At 44.5% G+C, this 19,404-nt stretch overlaps 1 protein-coding gene across 4 annotated transcripts in view; it reads left to right on the top strand.

Moving 5' to 3' along the window:
* HDAC4 (histone deacetylase 4) overlaps nt 1-19,404 on the top strand; it is a 141,693-nt gene that overhangs the window by 50,173 nt on the left and 72,116 nt on the right. For all 4 annotated transcript variants that reach the window (XM_033171306.1, XM_033171304.1, XM_033171305.1 and 1 more), the window contains 4 exons: nt 4,399-4,643; nt 6,373-6,523; nt 13,243-13,363; nt 17,702-17,823. In XM_033171306.1, the coding sequence (XP_033027197.1) occupies nt 4,399-4,643; nt 6,373-6,523; nt 13,243-13,363; nt 17,702-17,823 (639 nt within the window). The remainder of the gene's footprint in view (nt 1-4,398; nt 4,644-6,372; nt 6,524-13,242; nt 13,364-17,701; nt 17,824-19,404) is intronic.

Raw genomic sequence — 19,404 nt, forward strand, 5'->3', positions numbered from 1 at the left:
TGGTTGGTGGTTCCTCGTAATCCTAGGAAAAAGTGACAAGTGGGGTGCTACAAGCTTCGGTCCTGGCCCTGCTGTTGTTCTTCAATGTCTTTATAAACTACTTGGATGAAGGAATGGAGGGGATGCTCATCAAATTTGCAGATGACACCAAACTGGGAGGGGTAGCTAATTCAGTAGAAGACAGAATCAGGATTCAATATGACTAACAGATTGGGGAACGGGGCCCAAGCTAACAAAATGAATTCCAATAGGGACAAATGTAAGGTTCTGCACTTAGGCAGGAAGAACCAGATGCACAAATATAGGATTGGGGACACCTGTCTTACTAGAAGTACATGTGAAAAGGATCTAGGGGTCTTGATAGACTGCAGGCTTATCACGAGTCCACAGTGTGATGCAGCAGCAAAAAAAGCAACTGCTTTTCTAGGCTGTGTCAACACATCAAGGGAAGTAATAGTCCCACTCTATTCTGCCTTGGTCAGACCACACCTGGAGTCCAGTGTCCAGTTCTGGGCACCACAATCTCACAAGGATGTTGACAAGCTGGAATGTGTGCAGAGGAGGGCAACCTAGGTGATCAAGGGTCTGGAAACCCAAGCTGTATGAGGAACAGTTGAAGGAGCTGGGTATGTTTAGCACGGAAAAGAGGAGACTTGAGAGGAGATATGATAGCCATCAAGAAGGCTGATCGCCGAAGAATTGATGCTTTTGAATTCTGGTGCTGGAGGAGACTCTTGAGAGTCCCATGGACTGCAAGAAGATCAAACCTATCCATTCTCAAAGAAATCGGCCCTGAGTGCTCACTAGAAGGACAGATCCTGAAGTTGAGGCTCCAGTACTTTGGCCACCTCATGAGAAGAGAAGACTCCCTAGAAAAGACCCTGATGTTGGGAAAGATGGAGGGCACAAGGAGAAGGGGACGACAGAGGATGAGATGGTTGGACAGTGTTCTCGAAGCGACTGGCATGAGTTTGGCCAAACTGCGAGAGACAGTGAAGGATAGGCGTGCCTGGCGTGCTCTGGTCCATGGGGTCACGAAGAGTCGGACACAACTAAACGACTGAACGACTGAACAACAACAACATGATAGCCATCTTCAAATACAGGGGTCAGCAACATTTTTCAGCCGTGGGACGGTCCACCGAACCTCAGACCATGTGGTGGGCTGGACTATATTGGTGGTGGTGGGGAAATGAACGAATTCCTATGCCCCACAATTAACCCAGAGATGCATTTTAAATAAAAGTGCACATTCTGCTCATGTAAAAACACCAGACAGGCCCCACAAATAACCCAGAAATGCATTTTAAATCAAAGGACACATTCTACTCATGTAAAAACACGCTGATTCCCGGAAGGAACAGGTTCGTAGCCTGGGGGTCCTCCTGGATCCTTTGCTGTCACTCGAGGCTCAGGTGGCCTCAGTGGCCCTGAGTGCCTTCCATCAGCTTTGGCTGGTGGCCCAGCTACGTCCCTTTCTTGACATGGATAGCCTAACTACGTCTATGCTCTGGTAGCCTCAAGGTTAGAATACTGCAATGCGTTATAACAGGGCTGCCTCTGAATATGGTTCGGAGACTTTAGCTGGTGTGGAATTCAGCAGCCAGGTTGCTCCCTGGAGGAAGACGGTTTGAGCATATTACACCAATCCTGATACAACTGCAGTGGCTACCAATTAGTTTCTGGGCCCAATTCAAAGTGCTGGTTTTGACCTATAAAGCCTTAAATGGCTCAGGACCACAATACCTCAAGGACCTCCTATTTCCATATGAACCTACCCAGACCCTTAGAGCATCTTCTGGGGCCCTCCTTCGTGTCCCTCCTCGGGAGGTCCGGAGAGTGGCAACACAAGAATGGGCCTTCTATGCAGTGGCCCCCCGTCTGTGGAATGCTCTCCCCAGGGAAGTTCGCCTGGCGCCTTCATTATACACCTTTAAGCACCAAGCAAATATGTTTCTTTTTAATCAGGTCTTTGGTTGATTTGATTGACATCCTATACCTTTTTAAAATGTGGCTCTTTTGGGGGAGTATTATTGGGTTATTGTTTTTTATATTGATTTTATATATTGTGATCTGTTTTGTGAACCGCCCTGAGACCTCCGGGTATAGGGCTGTATATAAATTCAATAAATAATAAAAATAAAATATTTCAGATCCTTATATGCAGACATGTCCAACTTCTCGTTTCTTGTGCATCCTGCTTCTTGACTAGCACTGACTTGGGGGTAGAGATGTCAGGAATCAAAGCTTCTTTCTGTCCATTGTCTTGTTTCAAATCAGTTCTTATTTACTTACTTATTTATTTATTTACAGCCTGCTTTTCAGACAAATACTGTTTCCTAAAACAGCTAACACCAGTAAATATATATATAGAAGAATCCCAAGGGAGGGTTTGTAAATTGATTAAATAACTTCATAATTTGAACAAAATTTATTAATTATTATTTTGTTTTGACTATGGCAGACCAACAAGGCTACCTACCTGTAATTCATAATTTGATTAATTATCTACCTTCTAAATGATCAATTCATTCACATTTAATCTGCATATGTTCAAAACATCTGTATAGTTGTTACCGGTATATATTGAGGTTATCATGAGAGCTTTTGTTAAATTGTAAGTTACTTGTCATTGTAGGAAGGAAAGACTAATATAGTCTGCTTTTCTCATTCTTTATAACTGAAATATGGTAGCACCAAAATAGCTTCCAAAAGTGTTTTTGTTTTAGACTTACTGACTTAAATGGTTCTTTGGGATTAACTGATTTGAGCAAGGATAGTTAACGTTCAATTGTTTTTAAGCTGCAACGCCCAGCATCCTTGTCATTGTTCATGTGGCTGATCAGAGTTAGATTTTAAGGACAGCAGTGGCTATTAGAATTACATTTTGATCCAAATATGATGTTATAAATCTAAGCGGCCTTAGTGATAAGGAATGCTGGCACCTGTCTTTGCCTGCCTTACTACTATTACTACTACTACTACTAATTTATTTCTACCCCGCCTATCTGGCTGGGTTTCCCCAGCTACTCTGGGGGGCTTTCAACAGAATATTAAAAGCAGAATAAAACTTCAAACATTAAAAACTTCCCTAAAGAGGGCTGCCTTCAGATGTCTTCTAAAAGTTGAATAGTTGTTTATTTCCTTGACATCTGTCGGAAGGGTGTTCTACAGGGCAGGTGCCACTACCGAGAAGGCCCTCTGCCTGATTCCCTGTAACTTTGCTTCTCGCAGCGAGGGAACCGCCAGAAGGCCCTTGGCGTTGGACCTCAGTGTCCGGGCTGAACGATGGGGATGGAGACGCTCCTTCAGATATACTGGGCCGAGGCCATTTAGGGCTTTAAAGGACAGCACCAACACTTTGAATTGTGCTTGGAAATGTACTGGGAGCCAATGTAGGTAGCCACTCCCAGTCACCAGTCTAGCTGTCGCATTCTGGATTAGTTGTAGTTTCCGGGTCACCTTCAAAGGTAGCCCCACATAGAGCGCGTTGCAGTAGTCCAAGTGGGAGATAACTAGAGCATACACCACTCTGGCGATACAGTCTGTGGGCAGGGAGGGTCTCAGCCTGCGTACCAGATGGAGCTGGTAGACAGCTGCCCTGGACCTCCATGGACAGCTGTGAGTCCAAAATGACTCCCAGGCTGCGCTCCTTCTCCTTCAGGGGCACAGTTGCCCCATTCAGAACCAGGGAGTCCCCCACACCTGCCCGCCCCCCAAGAACAGTACTTCTCTCTTGTCAGGATTCAGCCTCAATCTGTTAGCCACCATCCATCCTCCAGGCACTCACACAGGAACTAGAGTTGTTCTGAGACTGAGAGAGCCTGGGCTCAGCAGTCCATTCTTTGGTGACCCCCTGTTTGGACTATTGCAATGCATTCTATGTGGACTACCCTTGAAGAATGTCCTGAAGTTGTAGCTAGTGCAGAATGTAGTTGTCAGGTTTGTAAGCGGGGTAGTACAGTGGGATCATGTGCCACTGGTTTTACAAGCACTGCATTGACTGCTAGTGAGCAACTGGGCCAAAATCAAGATGTTTTTACTGGTATAAAGCCCCTAAACCATTTGGGATCCGAGTACTTTAAAAACTGCCTCCCCTAATACCAGCTGCTGCAGGCCTTGTGATTGGTAGGGGAATCACTGCTGGTACCACTGCCAGTGAGTATTGCTTGGTGGTGGTGACCTGTGTCAGACTGTTTATCAGCTTTGAAATTATTTTTGACGATTTGGAAGTATACTTTAATTGTTCAGATTTTCTATTTCTAACATAGATTATGTAAGACTGCCCTTGGGTCATTTGGAAGGGCAAGTGGGATAAAAAACACCCCCTAATAAATACTGCGTAAAAATTGTAATAATAATTGGAGATGAGCTAACCTTGCCTTTGGGGTTTTGCAGTTGATGTGACCACAACACTACCTTTGCAAGTGGCACCATCTGTAGTCCCTATGGATCTCCGTTTGGACCACCAGTTCTCTATGCCAGTTGCAGAACCTACATTACGTGAGCAGCAGCTTCAACAGGAATTGTTGGCCCTCAAACAAAAGCAACAGATCCAGAGACAGATCCTCATAGCAGAATTTCAGAGACAACATGAGCAGCTCTCTCGTCAGCATGAAGCTCAGCTACATGAACACATAAAGGTGAGTGGCGAAAATTCAGTTTGAGTTGGAACAAAGTCTCCCAAGCAGTGGCTGATGTGATAAACAGTTGTCTTTACATAATCACTTTAGATGCTCTGATGGAAAGAAACATGTGTACCTAGGTGTATATTGAATCAGTTCCCCTGTCGTGGCAAACTACAGCCTAAGATAAGCCATGGCTTCCCATGAGCTTCCTGTGGGCTCATGCCTGCTGCTCCTTCTCTCGCACCACTCTCCTCCCTGTGTCATGCTGGAAGGATACAAACTTGAGCGCTGGCTTCTCTTTCTGTGCGAACTTGTGGTTTGTTTCTCTCCAAATTCAACACAAGCGGCAAACCAAGAACAAACTCTGGTTTGTTTGTTCTCGGCATGACACAGGGAGGAGGAGATGGGTGTGTGTGAATGAGCGGCATACTCCAGCACCCTGCATGTTCACAGGAAGCCATGGCTTATAGTTTATGGTTTTGTGTGAATTGGGTCATTGTATCCCTTATGTAATGGCCATGTATGTGTGTGCTTAAAACCAAACAAAAGACAAGAGTATCTTTTGTTGTTTTTCTAGACACTGCTAGTCAAAACACTAACAGTCCTTGATCCTTGTTTGCAATTCACAAAATTATGTACAGTTGTAGTTTGTAGTTATTTCCGCTGTTAAAAATCTGGTGAACTCCAGGAGTGATGCTTTGAGTTGGGAACAGACTGTCACCAGCACTTTAAATTTTTTACTTTTTTAAAAAATCGGCAAGCATTTTAACTGAGTTCTGATTTTATATTTTTAACTGTTTTTAATCTTTATTGTATTGAATTACCAGCAAACCCTTAGAGCCGACGATAATTAAGTGGCATATAAATTGTCAAAACAAAGTAAATAAATAAATGTATCCCTCATGCAGTGTTAGTCATAGGCCTGCTTCACATGTAACAGTCAGCCAGAATGTGACTTACCATGACAGTTGGAATGTGTTAGTTCATGTGAGGAGTTTATACCCAGTGTGGACAAACAGCTAAGCCAAGGTGTGATTTAGCATGTTCTCTGAACTTTGTTAAGGAACCACTTCCTTACTGTCTGTAGCCAAGCTTTGTCCTATTGTTACAGATTGTGGTGAAAAAGGAGAAACCTTAACTGCTGTCCTGAGCTCAAACAACATATTAAGCCAAGCTTTGGCTGAGCTGCTGCCCTGTGCTGCCCTATGCTGTGTGGGGCAGGCAGTGGCAGGGCATGATCTAAAAGGGCAGGGCATGCAAAGCCCTGTTGCACAGCGCTTCCCAAGCACTCGACAATTAGCTGCCTACTGAGCATGTGGGAAGCACTGTGCTTTGCAAGCCTCTGGGCTCAGTGTTTCCCCGGTTGATTGTTAGGTGTTTGGGAAGCTCTGTGCAAAGAACTTTGACACATATTAATTACTTGATGTCATTATGATATTGAGTGATTGACAGGTGAGTTGTTCTGCCCAACTCTCAAAGTTGACCCTTAAATATATGGCCTACCAGACCAGAAAGGTTTTCTACCCCTGATCTGGTGCACAATTGCAAAATCCAAAATTATTGCTGTGCTGCCTCCTCTGTTTCCTTGTGTGAAATTGGAACGTTCTTTTCTTAACTTTTTAACAGTTTTATTCTGACTGTTGCTTAGGAGATGGCAATTATAAAGGGCAAAGATTGTGACCGAAAAGGCAAAGATTGTGTGCATATACTTTACACACGCCTCTTTTTTTTTTTTGCCCAACAGCAGCAACAGGAGATTCTGGCAATGAAACATCAGCAGGAGCTCTTGGAACACCAGAGAAAGTTGGAAAAGCATCGACAGGAGCAAGAGTTAGAGAAGCAGCATAGAGAACAGAAGCTGCAGCAACTTAAAAACAAAGAGAAAGGAAAAGAAAGTAAGTGACAGCAGCACAGATGATGTCAGTGATGCATATAGTGATACATGAATAATGAGGAAGGCAACTTTGATCAGGTTACTGTGAAGATTACTGTAGATTGCAGTGTTTAAGTAATTCAGGTGTTTGTCTCTGAGTAAAACTCACCCTATCTTTTATATTGACCTCTACTATGCTTTAAACCTAAAAAAAGAAAGGCATTGTAAATGTTAACGGAGATCACATTTGGAAAATTTCCATTTTAGGGTTGATGTCCTAATTTATCCAAAGAATACCTGTTCATGTGAAGTTTCTGTTCTTACAGACCACCTGTTTTGTGAATATTTGTCCACTTATTTACAAAATTAGATGGCGATTTTATACATTTGTATAAATGAATTGTTGCGTTATGAGCAATGCTCCCTTCTGCCAGCATACGAGTGTATCTGTGTGCATATGGCTGTTATGGGGATTGAAAGGTTTATGCATACCTGGAGTGGCCAGGGATGGGTGGCACTATGGACCTGGCCTTCTGGTACCAGCATTGCTACCTCTTACTAGGATGGTGCAGGACAGCAGTAAGGCCTGGACATGGCTAGGGCACTGGTGGGAGTAGCTCTCTTGGACCTTGCTGCCACCCTAACTCAGTATGCAGTAGAGCAGGGGTTGGCAAAGTTTTTGTGGCTTGGGCCGGTTCACGGTCCCGCAGACGCCGCGGTGGGCCGGAGTGTGTGTGTACGTGCGCGCATGTGCAAATGCTATTTCCAGTGCGGTGGAGGCGTGCACAGCTTCCCATTGGCTGCAGGAGCTTCCTGCAGCGAATGGGAAGCCGGCTAGCATTGTGGAAGGCGGTCCCCGCTCTGCTCCGCGCCGGTTTAGTGCAGCGCACAGGATCTGACCGAGCGGGGGGCGGGGATCCATGGGCCGGTTAAACGACCCCCATTGGCCGTTTGTGGCCCAGGGGCCTTAGGTTGCTGCCCCCTGCAGTGGAGACACTGTTGCTGGGAGGCCAGGTCTCTGCTGCTGCCCCTCCCTGATGGCAAGACTCTCTCTCCCCTTCTGCTTAATCCAAGTAACTCAGACTTAAAGGTCAATTAACTTGCATTTTTGTAAAGAGCAGCACCAAGGGCTGGATAGGAATAATGCAGCTGTGCACAAATTTCTTGGTCACCGTAATGTCCTTGCATAGTCCCTGCTTTCCCATGAGTGTATGCAGAGGGGTGTAGTTGGGAGAAAAAGAGTTTTTTTTTAATCCTGTGGCAATCCCTTGGTACACATAGACTGCATCCATGAGAGACTTGATTAGGTATGTCCATAGTATTTCCATGTTGCAAGGAACTATCTCAGAAAAGATGTGCTCCAATATTCTTCCTTTAAGGGTCATCAGGGGCATAGCAAGAGGGGGCGGGGGGGCGCCCCTAGTTCCAGGGGAGGGGGGGTGACACTTTGGCCAGCCCACCCCCACCCCGCCTCGCCGAGCGGCTCGAACGGGGGCATGTCGCCTTTCCCCCCTTCCAGCGGCTATTTTTTGGCGGGGGGGGGGAGCCAGCAAGGAAGGGGTGTCACGCTGGCATGACACCCCCTCCTCGCTGACCCACCCCCCGCCGAAAAAAACCGCTGGGAGGGGGGGAAAGGAAGCAGAGCAGGCGCATTCAAGTGCCTGCTCTGCTTCTCTTTTTCCCCTTTCCGCTGCTTTTTTTGGAGGGGGGGCCGCGGGCCAGCGGGGTGGTGGTGGTGTCACGCTTGTCACTGGCATGACACCCCCTCCTTGCTGCCCCCCGCCAAAAAAAACTGCTGGGAGGGAGGGGGGTGAAAGGAAGCAGCGCAGGCGCATTCAAGCACCTGCTCTGCTTCTCTTTTTCCCCTTTCAGCCGCTTTTTTCGGCAGGGGGGAGCGGGCCAGCGGGCCACCCCCCTCCTCGCTGGCCCACCCTCCCGCCGAAAAAAGCAGCGGAAAGGGGGAAATTCCCCCTTTCTGCATCCATGTGCGCCGTGACGTCACGATGACTTCATGACGCACGCGTCGTGCCCCCTCCCCCAGGGGGGTGCCTCTGCGCCGCTGCCGCCCCCCGTAGCGCAGAGGCTTGCTACGCCACTGACAGTCATTCTAATTTTCTGTGGGTCTTTTAGCATAGGAAGTTTAGCGTGTATTTTCATCTTATTATTCATACTTAGGGAATTTGATCTTCATGAATTCCAGTATGAACCAATGCATACCTCCCCAAGTAATGTGCACTTTCTGAATGTTCCCGTTGGTATTCTTGGGTCAAATGTGTTTACAATGTGCATTTTAAGAGAAAACCCTTTTTTAAAAACAGGAATTAAATATATATTTGGAAGCCATTTTTGTATAGATTAACACACCCAGCCACACAAAATTTGCAGTTTAACATGGAAATAGTAAAGAATGGACTTAAGGGTGAAATAGGTACAGACTGGAAGTAGACTGATCCATCCATTCTTATTATTTGGCATCTTTCCGCAGGGCCTGCAAGACGGAGCTGTTCCACCTAGCCTTTGGGTTGGTTTCAGTTTAACCCTGATGTTTCGTTCTTTTGGGGTGATTGGTGGGCTACCTAAAAATGAGGCTGAAGTTTAGATTTAGTTTTAAATTGTATTTTAATCTGTATTTTAATGAACTGTTTTATGTTTTTGTTGTGATTTTATTGGTGTTAGCCGCCCTGAGCCCGGTTTGGCGGGGAAGGGTGGGGTATAAATAAATTTTTTATTATTATTCTTATTCTTATTCACACTTACTTCTACATCTGCCTTATTTGCTCCTTTAATGATTATGCTAGGATTGGTGGCTAAATCCTGTAGGGTATCCTTCTCAACATCAGTCATTGTTTGAAAACAAAGAAGCTTTTCTTCCAATATCTCAAGTTTCTTTCAAGATTAGTTATAGAAATAGTTGAGTGGGTGAAGGAACAGGATCTAAAGGGGGAAAAGCTGAACTTGTTACATAAAGCGTTGCTTTTATGATCAAAAGCCTGCTTTTTAAGAAGCCTTAATTTGAGAGTTCAAATAAAGTGGAAAAAAATTCATTGTTGTATCTGGAAGACAACCCTCTATTTACACATTCTTCCTTATCTGTGAGTCATCTGTTAGCTGGATTACATACTAAACTCTTCTGCTTTGATTTACATCTGTGTCTCTTCCATCATTCTTCTCCTTTTGAAGCAAGAGTCTCTTAGATGGAAAGAAAATGCTGATGCCCATCTAAAAATTATCAGAATGGTACTATGTAAAGATAATTAGATCTAAGGGATCTATGTATGTCCCTTTGAGTGCCAAAGAAAGCAGGCGGTGCATAAATATATGAAGTGTTTTCTGGAATTGGAGACCCAGTATATAGTATAGATTTTGTTAATGACCTTGTACTCTCTGCACACAGTCACCTGCCTCTGAGATGTCTTAACTTCCTAGGTTTATTGTACTTGTCATATTCAACATGCACACTAATGATAATCATTGCCATTTCACAAATGATGATTATTTCAGTGCAGTAGGCAGCAGGTGTAGCCCTGGTGTTTCTCACATGCCTAGAAACATGCATGTGCATTATTGGGTATGCTAAGAAGACAGGTTTTATGGACATAAACAGTTATCTGTGGCTTCATGAATGAGATCTTTGTTTATAAAAGCATGTGGGTCAGTGACTAGAGGTATAACAAGAGTTCATCTTAGGTTTTGTAGCTTGAGGGAGCTTCCATTTCCCCATCGTAACCAACTATCCAATTAAATGTATATATAGAGAGTATATGTCAGGAGAGTATATATAGAGAGTATATGTCAGGAGAAGGGGACGACAGAGGATGAGATGGTTGGACAGTGTTCTTGAAGCTACTAACATGAGTTTGGCCAAACTGCGAGAGGCAGTGAAGGATAGGCGTGCCTGGCGTGTTCTGGTCCATGGGGTCACGAAGAGTCGGACACGACTGAATGACTGAACAACAACAATAGAGAATATACACATAATTAATAAGCTACGGCTTTTTAAAATAAAGTGCGAAAGAGCAGGTGGGGTAGGAAGTGAAAAAATTGAAACATTTTATTGTAAGAAGAATAAGTAAATAGCCTGTTAGTCATGTGACAAGAAAAAAAAGGTAGGAGTATTTTTGGCTGTGTTGTAAAGTACTACACTTGGGCAAAAAAAATGAAAGGCACAAATACAGGATGGGTGACACCTGGCTTGAGAGCAGTACATGTGAAAAGGATCTAGGAGTCTTGGTAGACCATAAACTTGACATGAGTCAACAGTGTGATGCAGCAACTAAAAAAGCCAATGCAATTCTGGGCTGCATCAATAGGAGTATAGCATCTAGATAAAGGGAAGTAATAGTACCACTGTATTCCGCTCTGGTCAGACCTCACCTGGAATACTGTGTCCAGTTCTGGGCACCACAGTTCAAGAAGGATACTGACAAGCTGAAACGTGTCCAGAGGAGGGTAACCAAAATGGTCAAAGGCCTGGATGAGGAACGGCTTAGGGAGCTGGGTATGTTTAGCCTGGAGAAGAGAAGGTTAAGGGGTGATATGATAGCCATGTTCAAATATATAAAAGGATGTCATCTAGAGGAGGGAGAAAGGTTGTTTTCTGCTGCTCCAGAGAAGCGGACACGGGGCAATGGATTCAAACTACAAGAAAGAAGATTCCACCTAAACATTAGGAAGAACTTCCTGACAGTAAGAGCTGTTCGACAGTGGAATTTGCTGCCAAGGAGTGTGGTGGAGTCTCCTTCTTTGGAGGTCTTGAAGCGGAGGCTTGACAGCCATCTGCCAGGAATGCTTTGATGGTGTTTCCTGCTTGGCAGGGGGTTGGACTGGATGGCCCTTGTTGTCTCTTCTGATTCTATGATTCTATGAAAGAAGATACCCACGAGGCTGTTCATGAAGAAACCATCTTTTGCTCCAGGTGATCTTGGTAGCTACCAGTTACAGGTGGGTAGCCGTGTTGGTCTGCCATAGTCAAAACAAAATCAAAAATTCTTTCCAGTAGCACCTTAGAGACCAACTGAGTTTGTTCCTGGTATGAGCTAGAAGTGTGCATGCACACGAAAGCTCATACCAGGAACAAACTCAGTTGGTCTCTAAGGTGCTACTGGAAAGAATTTTTGATTTTGTTTTGGTAGCTACCAGATGGTTTGAAATATTCGCAGTTTGCCAAGGTGATGAAACTGATGGCAACTATTCAACTTCAGTTGTATAAATGTAAGCCTATTTTAGTTGAGGTTCTGGTCTGGTTTGTGGGCTGCTTTCCGCACTGTGATGGGATGTCTGCTTCAAGAGACTGAAAGTAGAAGGGCAACTCTGAATCTCTTTGACTTCACAATGTCCTATCAGCCTCAGTGGCAGAGCTTCATGCTCTGGCACCGGGGGGGGGGGGCAGAGAGCAGGCGGGGCCGGGGCTGGTGCTCATCCCAGGAGTGTGGCATGCCGCCCACAGGGGCATGGCGTGCCGTGTGTCTTGGGAGTGTGGCATGCTGCTTGTGGGGGCATGGCGCCCAGCGCGGGGGGAGCAGCTGTGATGGTACCTCACCGGGATCGCGCTGCCAGGGCAGTGCGCTCCCCCCTCCACTCCTCTTCCTCCACCAGTGATCAGGCTATCAGTTCTATGAGCCATTGTATCTTTCTGGAATGACTTTGTGAAATTGGAATCAGAGCACAACAATTTGCACAACTGCAAATTTGGACAAAGCCTCTAGGAAACCTGTTTAACAACAACTACTACTACTACTACTACTAATAATAATAATGGTGGTTGAACTTCCATCAAAGCTACCAAAAAATACTCAGCAGTTTTACTTATTTCAGTAAGACTTTCAGTTCATGTCATATATAAATCCCATTCTTCTTCCCTGCAGTACTTTTGAATATTGGTTGTTTTTGTTTCTATTTTGATTATGTATTTTGTGTTTTTATATTGTGATTTTATCCTGTGAATCTCCCTGAGACCTGTGGGTATAGGGCAGTATACAAATTTAATAATAAATAATATGGAAAGTTGATATTCCACATTAGAAATAAACTACATAAAGTCAGGACCCAGAGACTGAAAAGGGTCATGCTGATGGCAAGACTATAAAGTTTCAACATGTTGCTCTTCTGAAGTCTCACTGCACAAGAATCTGTCTGCATTGATGGACTGGTATCTTGTGAAGTAAATAGTGATGAGAAATTATGCTGCTAGAAATGTAATTCCAGACTTTGAAGACATGTAACTTCCATAGATGCCAGATTTTATGTTTGACAAAACAGATGATTGACTGTGAATGGAAATATTTATGCAGATATAGTGAACAAAGATCCTTATTTGGAAGGTTTTCCTAGACAGTTTCTGTACATGAGCCATTCATCTTCAACCTTTGCCTGCAGATGTAACTTTAAAAAAAAAACTGAGTATGTACAACACTTCTGTTCTTAAATGGTTTTAATTCAGAGAGGCTAGAAAAGCTTCTACAAGTGCTTTAGTTTAGGCATAATTTTGTGCGTAAAAACCTATTCAGCTGCACCTCCCTTCATAGGAAAAAGATAAATCTCTGATTAAATTTACATTTCCAAACATCAGTTGTAATTGTGTACCACTCCTCATTGCAAAGAATAATTCTTTATTGATAGCTTAAAATATTGAAAGAGTTTGATTGAAATCTTTAGATAACCTTTTGTAAGTTCATGAAGTAGGTCTCAAATTAATGTCGTAGGTGCTAGTTCAGTCTATTTACTTTGGGTTTGGTATTTCAGGTGCAGTGGCAAGCACAGAAGTAAAGATGAAGCTACAAGAGTTTGTCTTAAATAAAAAAAAAGCTTTGGCCCAGCGGAATCTCAACCATTGCATTTCTAATGACCCGCGCTTCTGGTATGGGTAAGTAGTCTTTAAAGGTAAAGGTAAAGGTACCCCTGACCATTAGGTCCAGTTGCTGACGACTCTGGGGTTGCAGCGCTCATCTCACTCTATAGACTGAGGGAGCCAATGTTTGTCCGCAGACAGTTTCCAGGTCATGTGGCCAGCATGACTAAGCCGCTTCTGGCGAACCAGAGCAGCGCACGGAAACGCCGTTTACCTTCCCGCCGGAGTGGTACCTATTTATCTACTTGCACTTTGACGTGCTTTCGAACTGCTAGGTGGGCAGGAGCTGGGACCGAACAACAGGAGCTCGCCCCGTTGCGGGGATTCGAACCACCGACCTTCTGATTGGCAATCCCTAGGCTCAGTGGTTTAGACCACAGCGCCACCCGCATCTTAGCCCCATCCTATTTCTAACAACATTTTTACGGCTTACTAGATAATATCCTCCCCTTTCTGCTTGAAAGAATTCTCTGCTCCAAATTTGAACTCAAAAGGGACAGCCTTTGGAGTAAACCATGGGTTGTTGTTGTTCAGTCGTTCAGTCGTGGCCGACTCTTTGTGACCCCATGGACCAGAGCACGCCAGGCACCCCTATCCTCCACTGCCTCCCGCAGTTTGGCTAAACTCATGCCAGTAGTATGGGTAGTATCTTCTAAAACAGTTGTAACCTGTCTTTGAATGTGATGGAAAATAAGTCCACTTGCCTGCCCCGTGCCTATGAAAGTAGCTACAGTGGTACCTCCAGTTACGAACTTTATTCTTTCCAGAGGTCCGATCTTAACCCGAAACCGTTCTTAACCTGAGGAGCGCTTTCGCTAATGGGGCCTCCTGCTGCCGCGCAACTTCCGCTCGCATCTCAGGGCAAAGTTCGCTACCAGGAGAGCTACTTCCGGGTTAGCGGAGCTCATTAGCCAAAGCGTTCGTAAGGAAGACGGTACGTATCTCGAGGTTCCACTGTAATGGGTTTCCAAAGCATACCATAAGGGAATTATTGACTGTACTCAATTTCTAAGAGCTCATGCAAGCACTGCAGCAGGGAGTACAAGGTGCTCTCAAGTAGAGCTGGGCTCTATATTGATAATTTGTCTGAAACCGGTATGGCATTCAGATCGCAGTACTGGTTTCAGACAATTTGACCTGGCAGTACATTGTGCCAGCTCAAATTGCCTGCAGACAGCAAAGACGCAGGAAGGCAAGCAGGCACAGCCTGAGAAGGTTCCGGGCAAGCACCTTCCCGGGCTTTGCCTGCCTGCCTACCTGCACCTTTGAGGAAGCTCCCTGCTCCTCAGGCTCATGTGCACTGAAGTGGTGGTGGAGGTGGGGCTCGCTCAGCTGAAGGGCAGGAGGGTTCCCCCTCCAGCTGAGCTGTTTAACAAAGCCCTGACACCTCTCCAGCTTGTGCGAGCCAGAGCAGAATCAGGGCTTCCTTAGCCAGGGGACATGAGGCTTCCTGCCACCCAGCTGAGCAGTTGAAGACATTGTGATATATCAGCATATTGCGGTATTTAGCTGCTGATATATCATGATGTTGAAAACTAGATATCGCCCATCCCTACTCTCTAGGTGATGTTGGAATTCTCAATTTCAGACTGCATGGCCAATGGTCATGGGCGATGGAAGTGTATAGCCCAGCAACATGGAAGAGCACTGTGCTGACTAGCACTGCAAAATACTTTCTCCTATATGAAAAGCTTTCATGTAGGAGAAATCATGAAATCTGCATGTAGGTTATCCTGGCAGGCTGCAGCAGTTCTGACTGCAGCCTCTGGGAGCTTGTGACCAGGACTTGTAAACTGGGGGATTTGCAAGGATGTTTTGAGCAGGAGGCCTGGAGTGTATGTGGGACCAGTTGTATGTAGTGTACATGGAGTACGTAGGACCAAGAGACATGGACGGCAAGGGAGCTGCTGCAGTGACCTGCAACAGCTGTGCCATGTTTGTCTTCCTGCTTGAGAATGTGCAAAATTACACCTGTAGCAAGTGCATACTGGTTGCCTTGCTAGAAGAGAAGGTACAGGAACCTGAGGCCTGCCCATCCAAATTTTGAGCTACTGTGCAAGATGAGGAATTTCTTGATAGAGCAGAGTGGATTGTCTTGCGACAGCGATGCAGGTGAAGTGTCCCTAGAAGGAGGAAGATCTCCCATTGCAGGAGATAAACTCTTAGAGGAATGTAACACACAGAAACAGGACTGTCAGGAGCCATGCTATGTTACTGGAGCTGCAGAATTGATTGCATGTCCTCATCTCAGACAGCGATTCTGGGCCAGAGGAGCTAGGACAGCAGTTACAGACTTCAGAATACACCAAAATGGCTGTGGGAGGTGTACAGAACAATTGCTGCTATTCCCTAGAGAAGGAAGAGACACCATGTGATGGTAGGTGATTCCCTACTGAGGGGGACAGAGGCAGGAGTGTGCAGAGGACGTCCCAGGAAGTGTGTCGCCTTCACAGGTGCAAAGATCCATGATGTAACAGAATAGTTGCCAAGACTTACAAATCCCACTGAGCACAACCCCATCCTTCTGATTCTTGTGGGTCATGATACTGCCAGACACAGCCTTTGACATATAGCAAGCGACTGAAACTCAGGACAGGAAGCTAAAGGGCCTTGGGGTTTTTCCATCACTCCTTCATGTTGAAGGTTGTGGTCTAGGAAGAAAGAGGAAAATACTCGGAAGTAATAATAATAAGCACTGGTGTGCTTTTGAACTGCTAGGTTGGCAGGACGTGGGACAGAGCAATGGGAGCTCACCCCATTGCACGGATTCGAACCGCCAACCTTCCAATCAGCAAGCCCAAGAGGCTCAGTGGTTTAAACCACAGCGCCACCCACGTCTTTTTTTTCTCTTAAAGTGTCTTTGGCTATGTTTGATGCAAGAAGGAAGAACAAGCAAATGGTTGGTGCTCTGCATGAAGAAGACAGAGAAATGCTATTGGGTGACAGAGAAGGTGTCAGCTGTTCAGCACCTGCTTTGCCTCTCTCTTCACCCAAAAGGAAAGTGATGCCCAACCTGGTGATAACAAAATTAATGATGTGAGGAGGAAGCTGCAGCCCAAGATAGGAAAAGAGATGGTACTTTAAATGAATTCAGATCTCCAGGACCTTAAGAGTGGTACCCAAGAAGTTTGAGAATGTAATCTCAGAGGCTATGTCTACAATTATGAGAATTCTTGGGAACTGGGGAAGCTGTAATTTAGGGAAGGGGGCAACAGTAGAAAGTAAGGAATACATAATATCAAGCCTATTGTGAAATATCAAGATAGATATTTGGAAGCATAAAACTGAAAACACATGTGGATGAAGGCACACAAACACAAAGAAATGGATCAATGTTCATATTAATCTCCTAGTAAGGACACAGTCTCATAGAGAAGGAAGAACAGCTCTCTAAGGAGAAGAGGAACAAACTGAGCCAGAGCTGTCAACCTTCCTTCTTCTTCTTTTTTGCATTGGGAAACGGCCATAGCTGTCAACTTTCCCTTTTTTTGCAATGGGAAATGGCGCTGGAATAAGGGAATTTCCCACAAAAAACGGAAAAGTTGACAGCTATGAATTGAGCAGCTGTTGAACAAACTTTTTCAGACTGAATTCTCAGTCTGGCTGGGTTTCCCCAACCACTCTGGGCGGCTTCCAGCAAAAAAAAAAAACAACAACACATAATAAAATGTCAAACATAAAAAAAACTTCCCAATACTCTTTATCAGGTGGAGGGGACAGAGAGTGGAGATGGGGAAGCTCCAACACTGCCCAAAGGGGATAATGAAGTTTCCCTCTGGAGCACAGCAAAACCCTCTGTTTCCTTTCCCTGAGTCTTTTAATAGGACCCTTTTGGCAGAGTGGCTCACCCTAACCAGACCAATGTCTATACATTAGCTGATCAACAAACTATATATGCTCTCTGAGCATCTCCATGAAGTGCCTCTGTCATCACCAGCCATCCCTCCCACAGTAGGAGGGTGGAGCTCTAATAATGTATTGAGTTGGTCCTTGAGAGCTTTGAGGCTTCCTCCTCATGCCTTCAGGCATCTCTTACCAAATTTGATTCTTGCAAGAGCTGCTTACTTGTGGATGGATGAGGTGACAACCTTGAGCTTGGACTTGCCAAAGCCCTTAAAGGACTTTCTTCATCAACACACTCATGGCAGCTCTAATTGCAGATTTGTTACTGGATGCCTGTCACCAGTAGGAACTAAATCTGGGATTGCAATCAGGGCTGGTTGGTACAGCCATTGGGGGAACTAAGCTTTTTGGTGAAGCCCACGTTAACTGTCAATAATCTTGCTTATTGCTTAAGGGAAAAGTAGTGTACACTTAAACTGCAAGGCTAGTAATGTCTCACTTTTTCTGTAGGAAGACACAGCATAGTTCTCTTGACCAGAGCTCTCCACCGCAAAGCGGAGTATCAGGCACTTATAATCATCCTGTGCTAGGGATGTATGATTCCAAAGATGATTTTCCACTCAGGAAAACAGGTAAGTTCTACATTTCATTGTTCACATAACATTCTAAAACATTTTTTTCAAAAAGTTACATAAAGAATTTGTTCTTTTGTTCATTCATGTGCTTTTGCTTGTGTATATGCCTTTATTTTTTCCTAATATTTATAGCCATTCTTTTCACACCAAAGGCGGCTAAGATTAAAAACACAATGGTAGGATATTAAATCTTAAAAGAAAACAGCAAATAGCACAGCCAGAAGTTAACAGGACACAGCAGAAGAACATGGAAATCAGCAAAATAGAATAATCACCCTCAGGTAACCACGCTGTCACTACATGCGTAAAGGCAATGTTTTGGAGCAATTGGGTCTCCTTCAGGAAGGCACTCCTGTTGCGCCCTGGGCACAGTTCACACCATATGGGTGAGGGTGGAAGGGTATGGAGGAATGCCTCTGCTTTGAAACAAATGCTCAGGTAAATATGTATTTCATCTCCTTGTCCTATATGAAGCTGTTCACTTAAAATAATAATAGTCACTTTAGCTCCTTTTTGCAGGGACCAGAAATAGAAGGGAAAAATTCCAAAGAACCAACTAATCAAATTGAACCATCCCTCACATCCAAAACTCAAAACGTAAGAGTCAAAGAAAGGAAGTATAGTCATGCAAATTTACCTTATTGCATAACTTTAAATGTGAAAATTTAAAATTCACTTGACAGCAGAACTGGCTGATTTAAAATTTTAAAACTGATATAAAAACATACAGAGTACAGTACAATTCTCATATTACTGGTATCACCTTGGAGAACAGTGCACAGGTTAGTTATATTTAAGTTGGTGTAAGTTCCCTTAGTTTGTTGAAAAACTAAAATTCTGCTCCGCTCTTCATTTGTCACAAAGTGATGTGAGTGATTAATGGCTGAAGTAATAGCCATTGCCTATTAATAAAAGTTACGAAGGGCACCCAAGTTATTTCAAAACAATCTCTTCTTGCAGCACTCTCACAGCTATTGTGCTGAGTCAGCCTTTCTGGTCCTGCTAAATCCCAAACTATCCAGCTGTGTGTTAACAAGTGGGCAGTTTTCCATTGTATCACAATTTCTGTATGTGTCACTCAACAAAAACTTCACCTATTTTAAACCCATCCACAAGATTGATTGACAATAATGCCAGCACTGGATCAGGTATTACTAGTTGACCCGCTATTGCAGACATTCAGACAAAAATCTCACCCGCAAACCTGCAACATACTCCTGATCCCACCATATCTAAATACGTACTACAGGCAGCTCTCCATTTACGTGGGGGTTCTGTTCCGAGGCACGACATGTTTCAGTGAAATTGCATATATGAGGGAAAGCATTGAAAATGCCTGCAAACACCCTGCAAACCTCCTTGCTCAAACACTAACCCTCTACGGGCCTCAAAGGTGCAAGTACTCCTGGGATTGCACTTATGAAGGCTTGTGGGATTGACAGATGCTGTTTTTGTGCCATTTTCGTCATTTCCACTCTCTTTTGTGTGAAAACAAAACATTTTTTCCCCTTTCTGTACCACTTCTGGGTTTGCTGTGATGCACGCATGTTTGGTCATGTGTGCCTTGAACTCATTTAA

This window comes from Lacerta agilis, chromosome 1, assembly GCF_009819535.1.
Source record: "Lacerta agilis isolate rLacAgi1 chromosome 1, rLacAgi1.pri, whole genome shotgun sequence".
Lineage (NCBI taxonomy): Eukaryota > Metazoa > Chordata > Lepidosauria > Squamata > Lacertidae > Lacerta > Lacerta agilis.